Source organism: Brachyistius frenatus, unplaced genomic scaffold, assembly GCF_029030835.1.
Source record: "Brachyistius frenatus isolate BFR_SWC_R1_liver_20210118 unplaced genomic scaffold, ASM2903083v1 Contig_66, whole genome shotgun sequence".
Lineage (NCBI taxonomy): Eukaryota > Metazoa > Chordata > Actinopteri > Embiotocidae > Brachyistius > Brachyistius frenatus.
In genome coordinates this window covers 2,142,501-2,159,240 of record NW_027210665.1, presented here as the reverse complement: position 1 = coordinate 2,159,240, position 16,740 = coordinate 2,142,501, and the positions used below count along the sequence as shown (strand labels likewise).

General features: G+C 42.1%; 1 protein-coding gene across 5 annotated transcripts in view; it reads right to left on the bottom strand.

Moving 5' to 3' along the window:
* Positions 1-16,740, bottom strand: part of il1rapl1a (interleukin 1 receptor accessory protein-like 1a) — a 160,993-nt gene that overhangs the window by 39,055 nt on the left and 105,198 nt on the right. For all 5 annotated transcript variants that reach the window (XM_069707063.1, XM_069707061.1, XM_069707066.1 and 2 more), the window contains exon 6: positions 11,522-11,596. In XM_069707063.1, coding sequence (XP_069563164.1) covers positions 11,522-11,596 — 75 coding nt within the window. The remainder of the gene's footprint in view (positions 1-11,521; positions 11,597-16,740) is intronic.

The window sequence follows — 16,740 nt, the reverse complement described above, 5'->3', positions numbered from 1 at the left end:
AGACATGGCAGCACTTAAGAAACAAACAAACAAAAAAAACTTCCTCTGACTAGACTTTTACACTTCGTAGCATCAGCTTTGAGTTCTGTTACATAACGCCGTGAGATGCAGCACTTTGATTAAGGATCTACTCAGGATAATAAACTTTCTGTTTTGGTTTGAATTAGACATCATAAGTGCGAGCAACATAATGCAGAAGCTTCCCACAGTGCTCCTGAGACATGCGTGATGTGAGAAAGAAGTCAGATAAGGATGTGAAGATAACAGAGTCCTAGATTTATCCTAATAATCAGACTGAAAGCCAAATACTGTAGTTTCAGACTTTCAGTTTGAAAATAATCTCCTTTTGACATGAAAAGGAAAAATGGAAAAAAGCACATATCTAGCACATATTCATATGCTGCTTTATCCCAAGACAAGTCATGTAAGGTTAGCCTCATGATTGTCTTGACTGGAAGAGAAACTGACTGATTTTAACTTACCAGCAGGTAAAAGACAGCTTCACAAACTGCCTGGTTCTTTGTCGTATGCTACACAAGGCTGAGAAGAATAATGAGGGAAGTTTCCACTGCTGTATTAAATCCCATGCAAATGAGGTAAAGGAGATTTAAGGAGAGAGAAGACTCAATTCAAAGCAGTGGAGAGTGATGGTAGTTGAGCCAGAACTCGTCAAGAATGTGATTGGTTTGGTAGATTATGTGGATTTACCTAATTCCGCTGAACAGAGGCAATAAAAATAAGAGATCTTGACTGCGAGATAGTTAAGGGAGCTTGCCCCCATTGTCACAGTCTTTAGCCTGAAACATAAAACTGAGATAAGCGCGCATGGAGGAGAAAGCCGAGGCAGCGAGAAAGCTGTCTTTTATCAAAAAACAATCCATATTCTCAATCTCACATGCACTGAGTCACTGAGATCAATGTGGGCTCAACGGGAGCCAGTTAAGAGGTTTCTAAAGACAGCAGGTATTTGTTATTAAACCACAGGAATGGCAGGGTCGAAGTAGAGTATACATTGTCATTTTGATACAGTGTCATGTTGATTGATTCCTCATTTTGACAGATATCAGTGCAAAAATTGACCTTATTATGGAAGTGGATCAGGTATCGACCAGACTTTAACAATGTACATTCATTCCAAAGTCTATCTTCCCCTGATGCCAGCTGGTCAAAGTTTAGGAAGGTAATCCTGATCGCTGATAAAAAAAAAAAAAAAAAAAAAAAAAAAAGAGGGGAAAAAAAAAGCAGGGAAACTTTAAAGAAATTTGTATCTGGAAAGGAAAATTATCTTTGGAGGGTCACAATGACTGCCTGATTGCAAGGTCTGTTGTTAGTAGAGACGAATAAAGTCTGGTGTTCCCAGTTTGAGCAAGTTTCAAGGCTGTGGCTGGTGAAAAAGATTTAAGAGAGAGCACTTCAGAGAACCCATGAGCACTTTTATTCTGTCTCTTCTGGCCGAGTCCTTCAAGAAACGTTGCTGTATAAAGTCATCAAGTCGGTTTCCTTGAGGCTTCTCCATTTCCATCACCACCAGGATGTCTTTTCCATTGCTGTTAGTCACTTGACTCGTGTTACTTTGTTGTTTGGAAAAGAATCTTTAAATTTGGTGAAAAAAGAATAGCACTTTGGATTGGAACTGGCTTTTGTATTGCGAGATAAATAGTCAATCTGTCTGAGCAAGATAGGATACAAAATCCACAGTTCTTCTTTGCAAAGTTCAAACAAAGCTAATATGCAACTTCAGCTGTCTGATAAATCAACTATCCAAACTAAAGATAGCCTTTTGGCTCCAAATTCCCCTCTTCTGTTCCCTCCCAGTGTTTCCCTTACTGAATGGCAGTGAAAGAGACTTTCAGGACAAAAAAACCCCACTTGAATAAACTTCAGAACACATTTTTGAACAGATTGAGGACAATGGATGTTGTCAAACATCTGTGATGTAGCAATGTAGTCACATTGAAGCATTGATTCACAGCAACTATGAAGAGGAGGAATTCTTACAGTGACAGTGAAAAAAAAAAATCCAAACCTAATCTTTAAAGCAGTGCTGGCAACTGGTAGTGAAATTAAGGATTTGTGTGTGTGGTGAAATGACAACATACACATACATAATCCAATTGTGTCAAACAGAAAACCTTAAAATCTCCTAAAAATCACCATTAAAGAAATAAGAAACCAAACTAAACAGAAAAAAACACGACAGTGATTGTTTTGGTTTTCTTTTGGTTGTTGAAACTAATTTAAGCTGTCAGTAAAGTGGATGACAAAAACATTCTGAAAACGAAGTGCTAAACTATACATTACACGAGTATATTTAAATGTGCACCCACACAAAAACACATCTAACACTCAGCTCCAGCTGCACGCTTATTGCCTAGTAACCCAAGAAGTGTTTTTTCCCTTTTGTTTCAAAGGGGGTAATTATTACCACGTAGGGTAGTTATTAAGAAAAGTAAAGCTTGTACTTAAAATGCCTCTTCTTCCATTGTTTAATACTAATAACACATTTCAGGCATTGAAGAGAGTAGTTAAGGCAGGAAGGAAAAGACGCTGGGAGGAGAAAAGAGCTGAAAAGAAGGAAGAAATTGCAAGCATAGGCTAAAATAGCTCAAAGAAACGCAGCTTTCTCTCATCCCTCCACTGGGTAAATTACAGTTAAAAAGGTTTATCTGGTTTTTCATTTCAAATTTACCACACTTTTTCTTTCATCCTAAGCACTTTTCCTCAGCAGTCACGAGACTTTCAAATTTGGAAAACCTCAATTCATTTCAAGCTGGCTATACTTCCCCTTAAGCATCCCCGCAGGCTATTCTATTCTCTAAAATACAGGCAGCAGCCAATCATAGTCGATCCAGCAATGTTTACAGTAATGACAAAATTGAAGATAATTATCTGCCTATGTGTTTATTCATAAAATTATGCAAATTATGCACAAACCACTTCCATACTGTTACTCTACTCTGCAGTATATTTTGAGAGAGGAAAGAGAGAGAGAGAGAGAGAGAGAGAGAGAGAGAGAGAGAGAGATGGATACAGAAAGACGAGCAGAGGAAGAGAGTGGGTGAGAGAAGGGGGAAACAAGAAAGACAAAAGACAGAGAAAGTCCATTAACACACTTGTAAATGAGTCTCAGCTATTTACCACATGCTGGGCCCTTCGAATTACTTACTGTGTTCAGGATGCAGATTGCAGATGGCAATTAAAGATGAACCGTGTGCACAGCCTCAGAAAGATGCACACACAAACACACGCACTAATGCAAGCGTGCACACACACTCTCCCTAAGGCAGTAGTTCACTGCAGATCTACTGATCTCCATAGCAACATTCACTGCCGTGGGCGATGGTGACATCATGAAGATTGATTGTCATACAAAAGCAAAAGTAGAGCAGAAAGAGGGCAGCGGTAACAGAGGTGGTAGCTAAAGAGCAACAGTGCTCCTTGCTGCTGGATGGAGCTGTGGCCTCCAGCCGGGGGTCGTCCTTGGTTAACAAAGAACAGACGTATGTGAAGGGGCCTCAGCTGGTCTCTTAATACTTGTCAGCAGTGAGGATGGAGAGATCCGTTTATGTAACACTGAGAAAGAGAAGCAGAAAGAGAGCTACGGTAGACGGATCTCTGGGGTTCAAATGTTCAGTGTGGTCCCTCTCTTCTCCTCTCTGTTTATCCCTCCTCCTCTGTCTCCTTATCTTTTCCTGTCCAACCGCCTCCTCTCAATACTCCTTTCTTGTCTCTCTTCACACCACCAACTGATCTCCCTCTAACTCTTTTTACCCCTCTCTCAACACCAAAGCTCGGTGCAGCATGGTGACTAACTCCATCGTCCAGATACAGCCACTTGCATGCCGGAAACATCAGAGCCCTGAAGTTTAGAGTCTCTGTCTTGCCTCCTCCCCCTTTTTTTTTTTTTTTTTTTTTTTCTCATATTTTCTCTCATTCTCTCCACCCTGCCTAGTTTTTTTGGCACTTGTTTTTCTTCATTTTTCTGTTACGTAAGAGAGACAGAAGTGGAGCAAGCTTCAAAGTGAATGGCAAAGCCGTCTTTTCCCCTGCTCGCTTTGCTGTTCATGCATGTCATTCCAGTGCCAGCCCCCTCCCCCCTCCACCTCGATCTCTCCCTTTCCTTGTCATAATTTTCTCACTTCTCCATCCTCCCTCCATCGTTTCTCGTTACTGTACATCCATCTCGTTCTGCTAAATGGGTCAATTGCTCAATTTCCATTGCATCTTATGGATGATATCCCCTGACCTTGCCATTGCTACCATGACCGAACAGAGTTGGTGGTGACTGGAAGAGGATGAAAGGGCAGTTTCTGAAAGTAGAGACCCTCTTCATACGACACGTCTCATTATGTCTCCCCTCTCTGCCCTTGTTGTATCAAACAAAGAGTGATGCAGGGATGAGGGGGGTCGTTCCTTTTCCTTTGATTACCTCTCAGTGAGCATCAGAGGCAGATGAGGCCAGACAGAGATGAAGCAGATCTGTTCTCCTGGTTGGGGTTAGGCCTTATGGACCTGACGCAGCAAACCCAAACAAATAGCGGCCGAGCCGTCAACTTGCATTGACTCACATCTTCTAGGTCGCAAAGACAATCAGCTGACAGCCAACATGCTGTGTTTTCTCCTCCCAAAAACATCCCAGACACACAAACCAAACTGTTTTGTTTACCCCATTCATAGCCTTGTGCCATAAGTGTTTTATAAGAGCCATATATTTATTATATTGAATTTCCTAAAACAGTTCATGTATATTTTAAGTGGTGTTTAGCAGGTAGACTTCAGTAAGGTCCTATTTGTATTTTATATTACTCCCAGTGCTGGAATACAGAATACAGGCACAGACATTTGTGACAGGTGACTGCACATGTAAAACTGTCTCGGAACAACATACAGCTAAAGCCTGCTGTTGTATCGAACCATTCAGCCAATCCACCTGCTTCTAACATGGAAAAAAACAAACATTATACAGACATCTTAACTGTGTCATTCCTGCATGACACCAGATTGTTGTTATTTACATGACCACTAGAGGTTGTGTAACTTTAAAACGTGGCTGTGGATCGTAATGAACTAGTCCGGTATTATTGGACCAAAATTCATGGGATGAATAAATGGGTCCAGGCACACACCATTGAGGTTGTTTCCGGTGTTACATCCTACTGGGAGTCAATCTGGGGATAATTTGGAAACTATTGGAACAGCCTTGAACTAGTTGGCATTGACCACCATATGTTGTATGCTGAAACTCACCAAGCTGTAAACAACAGAGATCCTCCCCCAGTGTGTGCAGACTACAACACCATGTCTGTAAATGACCTTTGCAGACTTTTAAAGAAAACCTCAAATCCTCGATATTTGACTTCAGTGTCAACGCACTTGGCCACACCCACTAGTTGCCGATCGGTCCTCCCTTCAGTGTGGCTGAGAAAACCTTAATGCAAAGAGGGTTTCTGGACTATAATCATAGTGAAGCTGTAAGAAATAAGTTGGTTGAGCAAGACGAGTACTAAGCTGTACAAAAGCTCTATGGGATAATTTTTTGTATGGTGGACAGACTCAGTGCAACAGTTCAGTGCAGACTAAGTGGAAGATGAATGGACACTATGACTGATAAATCAGTCTGACACTCTTAAACGCTTTGCTTTGAACTACTGTTCTGAACTCTGCCAACAGAAAAAGAGAAAAGGCAAAAACTAAGGAGGGGCCGCACTAAATCGGTGAAATCACTGAATTTCTGGACTGTGCAGCCGGTCACACAGCCTTTTCTCACTGACTGCCTCTAATACAACATGGTGAATCAGTGGCTGATGATTAAGTCTATTAAAACCAACAGTGCTGGACATATCGTTAAAAATACAGCTGCTCGAAGACAGTGGCTCACAGTCCGATGTCTGCTTGGTGCCTCAGAGAAACCTGGTATGAATCGAAAGTGGGTTTATTTCTCATGGCCTGATTGACTGTGACTGAGGGGAACTGAGTCTGACTGAGTGAATTCAAAGGCGCTGTAAACAAACCTCTGCACAGTGTACAGCGTGATGAACAGTGGGATGTTTGTGTTTGACTCTATTGTGTGCTATGTGGCGCTGCGTCCGTCTCTGTTTTTGTATATTTCCTCACTTCCCTGCCTTCCTCTCTCGCCCTCTCTTCCCTGTTAGGCATGTGTAGAGGCGCTGTTAGTTCATTTATCATGCTGTAGCCTCCTGCTCTCAGCGCAAGACTCAATGATTAATGACGACCGTTCACATGCTTAAACATTTAGCTTTGTTTTGCTGACACACTAGTTACCGGTCACCGTGGGTTACTTAACGCTGGGTCACTGTGGGACTGGGACGATGACGTATCTGCAGTGTGACCTTTACGAGCTCTGTGTGTGATTCCTTCCCTCTCTGTTACAATAAAAATATGTCATTCATCACAAAAAATTAACATCCCTAAACACGCAGCCAGCTGAGAGAAGGCTTTGCGGCTGTTCTCTCTAAAGGATATACACATACTGCACTTCAGCACAGGGCAGGAGGGGAACTAAGTACATTTACTCGAGTACTGTAATTAAGTATTATTTTCAGATACTTTACTTTGAGGCATTTGCTTGTCCTGCTACTACACTCCAATTCAGGGGGAAATGTTTTTTTTTTTTACCTCACTACATCTATTTATTAACTTCACTTACTTTAGTATTGAGATTAATAACACAAAATGGGATGAACAAATTAATAGTTGTGTATTATAATAGATTAAAATAAGGCTTTATTGACCCCAGGGAAAATACTCAAGCTACCCAGCAGCTTCCACATTAAAGTGAGGCACACATTCATTTTCAAAAATTATAATATGATTATATAGTATGCTTTATTTAAAAACAAACAAAAAAAAACAACATTTTGCATAATTAGTAGTTTTACTTTTGGTACTTTAAGTACATTTTGATGCCATTACTTTTGTCCTTAAGTAAAACTTTGAATAGAGGTTTTGTCTTCTAACAGACAGTTTTCACGCTGCTTTTAATTAAATACAAGGTCTCATTACTTCTTCTACCACTGCTTGCTCACGTCTACTCTCAACCGATTACTTTACATAAGACGAGAGATGTAATTCAAACATGAACTACATGCGCGCTTCCTCAGATGCTTTCAGGCATGTCTGAAGTGAAGAAAAGGAGAACTGAGGTGAGCGGGATCGAGAGGATCTGTCAAAGATGTGCTGAGGTGGGTAAGGGAAAAAAAAGAGTGTCTGTGTTTGTGTGTTTGTAAGGCTGCAGATGGAAACAGAGGCAGAAAAGAGTCAGAGTAATTTAATGAAGTGAGTTTGCATTGACCTTTCGTCGCTCACCAGAGTGATGTCAATTTCAATTTCACCCTTCTCCATGGAAGAGGTGGCGTGTTTGTTGTCAAGGCTCGCTGTTTGAGCTCAAAAATGTCCTCACTACTGTAGAATCTTAAAAACTCGATGCGAGCAGAAGTCAGCAGGTAAAGCAGTGAGGAGAGAAGAGAGGTAAGTGATGAAAAAAACCCATAGAAACAGATGGAGTAAAAGGGCGAACAAGAACACGGATACGAGGTTATAATGGGGAATGAGGGAAGAGGAGGAATAGTGAGGCGATACACATTATGTGTTAGTCGGTTTAGATTATATGTGACAATGAAAAGAAATCGAAATTTGTCCAAGCCTTGATAGTAGGCAGATAGAAAAAAACAAAACCATAATGCTTTTGGATTTTGCTAGTAATTCTCACTGCTTAACTGCTGCTTTTATGTGGCAATATCAGAGTATCAGTGAATAGTATAAGTATAATTCAGAGTAGTGGATCAATCAATAAACTCAACACAGCAGGTTTTAAAGCAAATCAAACGTTTTTGGTGAAAGTGAACAATTTCTGATATGTTTCATAGCCACATAGCTATCATAGAATCATGTCAAAAAAATATGAAAATACTCCTCAATAACATAAAAGTTGAAATAAATAAAGCATTTAACTTGTTTCTCACTGCTCTGAATCAGCAGCACTTGTATGCCAGACTTGTCATGTTTTAATATTTCTTTGACGTTGATGTTTTAATGTGGCCGTTTATTATTTCATGACCTCTGTGAGGTTTGAAGGGGGAGTCAATCTGGTCAAACTAAATTGAAATCTTACTGTTTGTTCCAGCTGAGAGATGTTTTTTAAATCTTGAGGGAAGAAGATGACATCCACACTGTCTGTCTATTTATCTTTTCACATACACATTGCTGACATATTTGCTGAACTGGGAACGTCAGCATCTTTGAGTGCCGGTCTATTCCAGGTCCTACCTCCTCTGACTGAGCAGCGTGACAACATGTGGGTGTAGCTGTGCAGAGTAGGTGTAAAAGTCTTCTCCCTCCTGCTGCCCATCCTCGGCTGTTGGGTCCTGCGCTCTGAAATAATGGATTCTAATTCCTTTCCACAAGAGTGCACCCATCTGCTGGCTTTGGGGGACAGTAAAATCCTCTATCACTTACAATTATCCCACGGCTGCCGAGGACTGCACTGCAAGCGTGTGTGTGACCTATCCACCCCAAGTAGCAGAGGGGGTTCGTGCCAGTGTATGTTTGTGTGTGTGTGTGTGTGTGTGTGTGAGTGTGTGTGTGTGTGTGTGAGATGAAGAGTGCTGCGTAAGCGCGAGCTGAATCCCTCAACCCCGCCCTCCAGGACAGTGAATCCATGACAAATCATCCCGAGGGAATTAACACCAAGCCAGTGAGTCTGTGTGTGCGCGTATCTGTTTTAAATTCAGGGCTATGTGTGATATGACACATCCAGCAAGCGTGTGTGTTTTTGTGTAGTTCCCTCTCACCAGCCCCTGTACATCGCAACATGAATCATCCTGCTATTCTGGAGGAATTGGAGGTGGACTTCACCGACTCGCCACTGGGGGACAGCAGTAAATCTGGCAAAAGAATAACTGGATGGTTGCTGACAAATATCCAACCATCCTACATCATATTTCCCCCCCTCACTTTTAGAAACTACAGCAGAAATGTCAAGATGTCCAAAAGTAATATTTGTGACATAAAACCGGCCTGCAGACGCACAATCAAGCATCCCGGGGCATTCCTGAAGTAGAGATCTGGGATGAGAGACGCACATGCACACTGCTGTTTGGGCGTGGCATAAGGGTTTAATGTGTGGAGTCCAGAGTGACAGGATGTGTAGCTGTGGGAGTTTGGCCCTTCAGCAGCAAGGAACACAGTGGCAGAGACATCAAAACAGAGGAGACCTGAGGCGAGAAGGGGAAGGGACACCCTGACAAAACCTCCTTCAGAGACAAACTCCCTCTCATGCCCTGTTTCTATCTCCCCATGGTGTGCCACCCTCTCAACAATGCTCTCTTCTCTCAGACACCCCTTCTTGTCATGACCACTCTGATGCCTCTCGCTTTCGGTTTCATTTCTTCGCGGTCTGAACTCTGCATCGTCTTCCTTGACTTTCCCCTGCATCTCTGCCGCATGTCTTTTGTGAGAGTTTATGTAATATACGTGTTTTATTTATGTCTGCACTATGTGTGTATGTTGTGTTAAGCTTGCTGCGATGGAGGCCGTCTGAGAACGGTGCTGGTTGCAACAGCAGAGGAGATAAAGTGAGTCTATGTTTCCCGGCAGCGTTGCAGATTTATCTCTCTGCTTATGACTCTGATTTTACTGCCCATCCACCGGCCTCCACAGGATCCCGCATCTACTTCTCTCCCTCTCTCTATTTCCCACTTGCCATAAGGGACCCGGCACTTTCTGTGCACGTTCTGGCCACCATAAATCTGCCACAGTGCTCTATAAAGCTGCTTAGGGCATGGCTCAACAAATATTAAGGAAGAAGAGAATAAATAAATAAAGCTAAATAACAGAGAAACTCCCGTCTGAAGGGAGAGACAACTTTTCTTGCGCATAAAATGGAGCCCGACTGTAAAATATTTACTTCGATGTCTATGTGCTTTAGACACTCTGCCGAGAGTCCTGGGGGGCTCACTGCACGACATCACACACTCCTTTCTCTCTGACTCTGCCTTGCTCATAACTTTCTGTAGCTGACGGTACACCTTGTGTACTATACCATTAGAGAGTACTCTTCTGGTTTTACTTATCTTGGAAGATCAGAGTGCCAATTAGCCTGTGAAAACAGCTGTTTAATGTCTTTTATGGCTCTACTATGACTTATGTTAGGTCTACAGAGTTAGCCCAGGGATTTCACCTGGTTTGCCTTGGCTAGAGCTTAGAGACACGCTGCATTTCAAATTGGAGACATGGGAGTTTGAAAGATACATGCATTTACCAGGCAAAGAGGATTTAACAAAGACATAGTATTGAATTGAATCATAGGATATGTAGGATCTGCAGTTTGAGCCATACCAGGGTCTAAAAATATATAGATATTTTGACCTCTGCCACACAGATTTACATCAGCCTTTATGGAAGTAGACCAGCCCTTTAACACAAACACACACACACACACACACACACACACACACACACACACACACACACACACACACACACACACACACACACACACACACACACACACACACACACACACACACACACACACACACACACACACACAACACACAAGAGCAGACAGTCCACAACACAGGGATGCAGCAAACATAAGAAAGAACTGACGGTGAATCTTTAAATAATTGCAAAACAGTTTTAAAGGAGAAGTCAACCCTTTCCCCAAAATCTCAGTGGAATTAAGAAAGAGACAAATGACACAAATAGCTGAAGGGCCCACATTGTGCAACCTGTTCATGCATGGGTGTGAGTAGGCTGACATGTGAGGCTGTGCCTGTCAGTTTATCAACGGCAGCAATTTTTCACTCTTGATCAGCCAACCATGGAGGCATTTTAAATGAACTACCTGCATTCAAGCTGCATCAGAAAGAAGACAAAAGGCAAGCACTCAGTGAATCACTGCACCTTCTTTGTCTTTGTCCTTTCCCCTCTCCTCCTGTCACATACCCTTCCAATCCCTCTCCGCTTTCCAGACCTCTCAGTCTTGTCTGATCGGCTTCACCATGACAGACGCATTAGCCATTCACAGAGCGGCACGCACCATGTGGACAACGGACTGTGCCCAGAAATCAAGCAATATGCTGTCACAGGAAAAAAAAAACAACAAACAAACAAACCACACTCATATACTCCCTCACGCACGCGTGCACACATGATAGGCCCGCTGTGACCCCACGTCAAAAAAGACAAACAACGGCGACAGAGAGCGGCCGCCTCTCCATGTGGTGAGCCAGCGTATGGAACTCTGGCACCATATGGGCTGTCTATTGTTGACAAAACAGCCTTGGGGACATTAGCGCCGACCATTTGCATATACGGAAAACCGCTTTTACAATTGGTTTTTCTATTGCCATTTCTACAGCAAATAAAAGCGGCATCATGTATTCATTGCATGTGGAGGTGTGATGGAGAGGTTTTGTAAAGCCATCCATTTCCTGTCATTTGAAAATGACACATTGCCCTGACTGCAGCTGGAGGAAAGCCCCCATGATGATCTTACCTAGCTGAAGCTCCATGTTGCTCATCCTGTTTTCCGAGGGAAACAGGATCTTTGGCGGCTTGTCGGTCAAAGGAGCTGAAAGAGAGAGAGAAAAAAAGAAGACACGATTTAAATAAGATACGAGATACACCAACAACTGAGGCAAACTGCCTTTGAAGGGAAGAATCGTGTGTCGGAGTGAGAGGGAGCAGCTGATGCTCTAATGACGCTAATCATCCATACGATGGATGTCAGACCTGCTGCTCAAGTCCTTCCTCGGGGGGATGCCCCAGAACAGGCAGCAGTTTTATTGTTGTTAAAAGCGTTTGTGTGTTCTGCAAGAGAGGCGCTGCTCTTTAGGGTTAAAGGGTTCCGAGAAAAGACAGAGGGTCTTGTATGTACATGACTAATAAGTAACAGGAAGGGGGAGAAAATAGAGAGGCTGTGTCTACATGAGATGATTACAAGGAGCTTGTTCCCAGTTAGAAAGACAAGAATAACCTCTGCATTTGTACTTTTTGTTTTCTGAAATTTCCTCACACTTCAATAGTAACACATATTTAAAGCTGAGAATATCCAAGCTTACAACCACAGTTTGATACCAGTGAAGCAGATAGTTGCAAAAATCCATTTCTTAAAAATCACTTCAACGTATTGGCAATGGCCTCATGAACTGAATTTTACATTGGTGTTATGGTTAGATTGGTGTGAGCATGAGGACAGTATGGGACTATGATATAGTAAACATGTAAATGGGCAGAAATGTGTAAAAGGGCAGAAAGAGCAAGAGACAAGTGAGGAAAACAAAAACCCAACTGAGTGATAGACAAAACAACAGAAAACCGAAGTCGTGACAGACACAAGTGAATATTACTATTAATGCTAACTAATACGATTTCGAAAAGTTTCCAAAAGAAAACTTGACACAGAAAACAAAACAGAAAAAAATAATTGAGTCTCCCACTGCTCAGCCCTAAAAAAACCTACATGCTCGAGCAGCGGTTGGTTGTCCAGTGTACAATTGAATCAGTGCTCCTCATCTGGTAATCGCACCTTCTGTACCACGGTTTCTCTAACTATGTCGAGCTACCATGCTGTCTCGTTGAATGTCTGCAGTGTTGAATTACCGAAATGTATGACGGTTTTGTTTCAGCGTGGATTCACTGGAATAGAACAGGTTTGATATAGTGTGTAACGGGTTTCCAACACGTCTCTCGCCAGCAACAGAGTAGCTTGTTACCCGTTTCTGAGCAGATCACAGAAGGTTCGAAACAATACGCAATGTTTCCCACTCATAGACTTACTAGGGCGGGCCTCCCAGGTATATTGCCGGCTGCTGAAGTATATATTTGGCCATCCATTTCAGCATTCTCTATCTATTTTTTTTTTTTTTTTAACCTGTCCCTCACTTCCTTCACCTGTGTCTGCTCCGCATGTTGTCAGTGCAGCAGAGGTGGAGCTCCGCCCTAAGTGAGACGCACAGAGATCAGAGGACAGAAACTGCGACCTTCAAAGCACCTGCAAAACACAGCAGAGACTCTCACACTGAGCTGGAAAGACACGGGTGCTCATAAATAAATAAGATATTTTTGGCTGGATTGCAACAGCGGGCCCAGAGCTATAAAGCAAGTGTCTGTCACTGAGTAAGAGATTAAAGTTACACAGCAGGTGTGCTGAACGTCACAACTTTTCAAATTAAAAGCCCTCCAGTTTCACACAGGATCCAGCCATATACTAGGCTTCGACTTAGACCTTTTCTTTCAGGAGGGGAAGGAGGTCCAATCAAAGTGGGAACACTAGATTTTATTAGTGGTATTTCATTTTAGAACGCTTCATTTGACACTTTAAAAAACGTAGGTTGAGTATCAAATTGTTTTTGTTTACATAAAAGAAGCTTATTCAGCTGTTTCGGGTGGAGTTCAGCAGTGTGAATAAATATTACTACACATGAGTAGCTCTCAGAGGAAAAAAGGTTGGAGACCCCTGATGTAAATGTTTTCGTGTGTAGAGATCTTAATGCATTTATTTATGTACAGTCTTTTTACAGTAAGTCAGATGAGAGGGGTGCAGCCTCTGACCGCGTGCAGTACACTTCTGCACACAAAGATGTAGAGACAAAAGAACGTCTCATATAAAGTATTATCCTGCACTCAAGAGGCAAAAACTAATTCTGCACTTTCTAAACCCGCTATGAAAAAAGCCTTATTGAATAAAACAGAAGTACCTCTCCAGGCAGACTTTTCAGGCAAGTCTAATTATTTAGTGGTGAATGTGTGAAGGTGGCATATTCAGGCCAGTTTGTGGCCCCGTGCTTTCATTAAGATGTTTCCTCAGAGTGTCCTCACATGCCCTCTTCTGGAGCCTTATTATAGGAGCCCTCTAACGAGCTGTTTGAAAGCCCTTCTCTGTTTTGGTGTCTGTGTTTGGGAGGAACAAGCTATGTGATGTTGCTGCGCTAAGTAATTCAGCAGAGTAAAGTCTTGTCTGAAGTAAAGTGCACGGTCCTGCAAAGTGCTGGGTCTAAGGCTTCATGATAACATATTTAACAATTACCAGAGCTGCCTGAAAGAAGTGTTCCTGTGAGGCCACGTAGACCTAAATGCGAGTGTGTGTTGTGTTATGAATTCAGGTTTTTTTTCTCTGCTCAGATGTAGCACCTGCTCGTATGTAAATACTGAGTGAAGAGCACAGTGACATCTACGAGAGGGGCGGTCACGGGCTTTTAGGCACAACTGTTTGCACTGTTAATAGGTAATCACACAGCACAAATTATACTAGATACTGATACAATTTTAATTACATATCAAACTGCAATACATAATTACACAATGGGTGATCCTATAGCTAATTATGCACTGGGCAAACAAATGAGGACAAGCTGTGTATGGGACACGAAAGGGGAAGCAGGTGTGGTAAGAAGAGCACAGATACGATGCAGACGTCAGTCGACAGAGGAGCGCTGGTGCAATTTGGAGGAAAAAAACAAAAAAAGCCCCACAAAAAAACAGGAAAATGTATAAAGCTAAAGTGAACCAGTCCTGAAACATGCTCCCCCTCATTTTGGCATGCTACACTTGCTTCTGAAAATCTCATCATCTTAATTACCACTCCTTTATGGGAAATACATCAATTATCACAGCTCGGGAGGGGGACACCATTTAAAATGTGGAGGATTGGGAGCAACTCCGAACAAAGGAACGATTCTCGGCTTTGCTATTACCAGGCAGAAGCTGGAATCAAGTAAGCATAGACGTAAAAAGATAATTAAACATGCAAATATATCGGGTGAGCTGTTTGCTTAATGAAAGGTTGTGTGAGAGCCTGAGAAGAGAAATGGATGCTTTATGTGTCCTTTTTTCAAACCACTTGTTATGATTGTATGCTGCGTTTTCAAGGTTGAACTTTTTATCTCCACCAATCTATGCCTTTCTGCCAATTCAAAAGACGTGTTGAACATCAGATTCAAATGAAATATCGAGTCCAAATAACTCCCGGCCCCAAGATAATTGAGGTCCAACTCATGTTTTGCTGCTACGTGGTGGTTGTAGGTTCTAACTGCTGCGTCTGCATCTCCTTGTGGAGCTGTAGACCTGTAGATACACTCCTTTTAGTGGTGACACACTTTTGCTATAACACCTACACATAAAACATAAAATACCTAAAAACTAGAATTACCGCCTTTTGGTTGAATGTCTCCTCCAGCCAGTCAAGTTGAAGTTTGTATCCACATCTGTCCAGACTCATTTAGAGGCTTTGAAGGAATCATTGTATGTGTTCGCATGCTTGGCCGGTAAAGTTCACTGACAGTAGACATCAAAATATAGATGTTGCTGAAGGGAAGCAAAAAAAATTCTAAACTGTGGATGCTTTAACTCTTCAACCTGACAGCGCAGATCACAGAAGATCTATGTAATCATCAAAGTTTCAAGATGAGCCCCCAAGGATATTGTCACCAATTCAGTATCTGACCAAATGTGAAATATGATCACTATCTCCCCCTCTGTTCCTGAGTTATGGTGTTGAATAATGGCCAGAAAAGTTTTTTTCAGAACATGATGATATCAGTGAACTTTTGGATATGAAATGCCATCATTATTCTCTCCTTTGAGACATCTTTGTGAAATTTTGTCATAATTAGCAGGAATTATTGAGTTATGGCCACAAACGTGTTTTGTGAGGTCAAAGTGACTTTTGACGACCAAAATCTCATCAATTATTCTTTAGTCAAAGTAAATGTTTGTGCCGGATCTGAAGCAGGTGACATTGTTTGAATTCTACATGAGCAGAAGGTGGATTGTTTGGCTTGTATGCAAATTCTATGCTCTGAACTGGTTTTCTGAGATCAATGATTCATTTCAAAACATTGATGTCTGAGTATCTTCAGGTGAGACGGATTGACTAATCTCTGCAGCAAACCAAGCTGAAGGAGGTGACACATCTCAGAAAACGTCTCAACCACATGGCACAGTATTGCTCTAACATGGAAAAAAAGAAACTTGTAACACATATAAGAAAATGACAGAGCCTCTTTCTTTTGTACTAACTGTGTAAAATATTTAGCATGCAGTGCCTAACAAATGCAGTAATCAAAAACATGTCTGGGTTTGTGTTGTCAATGTCCTCAAAGCCTGATATACTTTGACATAAGATGGAATTGATCGGTATTGATCGTGGGTAGGCTTCAAATGCTGAGAGGGATGAAAGCTTGGTATGTGTGTATGTGTGTGTGTGTGTGTGTGTGTGTGTGTGTGTGTGTGTGTGTGTGTGTGTGTGTGTGTGTGTGTGTGTGTGTGTGTGTGTGTGTGTGTGTGTGTGTGTGTGTGTGTGTGCCCTACATGTAGATATATTAACACCAGTGTGGGACTCTTGTGGATGTAAGCTTTGTGATCAGTCATCCACAATCCCTTTTCTGGTCGGTGGGGGAAAAGCTCACTGGACTTTCCAGATGGATTATTCTGGGTGACTGGCTGTAGGCAAACAACAAATTAATGAATTAAGGTTGGAGCCGAGACATTTGGATCACTGGCCTTTTTCTGTTTGCTATGCCATTTGTGGGAAGGTGGTGTGGGGAACGTGTGAGAGAGAAATATGCTGATGCCAAACTGGTGACCGAAGTGAAAATGAGAAGAAATGAAATGTACAAAGGACTGCCACATGCCAATTATAGGTACATATAGGCATACGAGTGGACATTATGCAATCACAGTGGTGGACGCAGACACACACATTCATGCATGAAC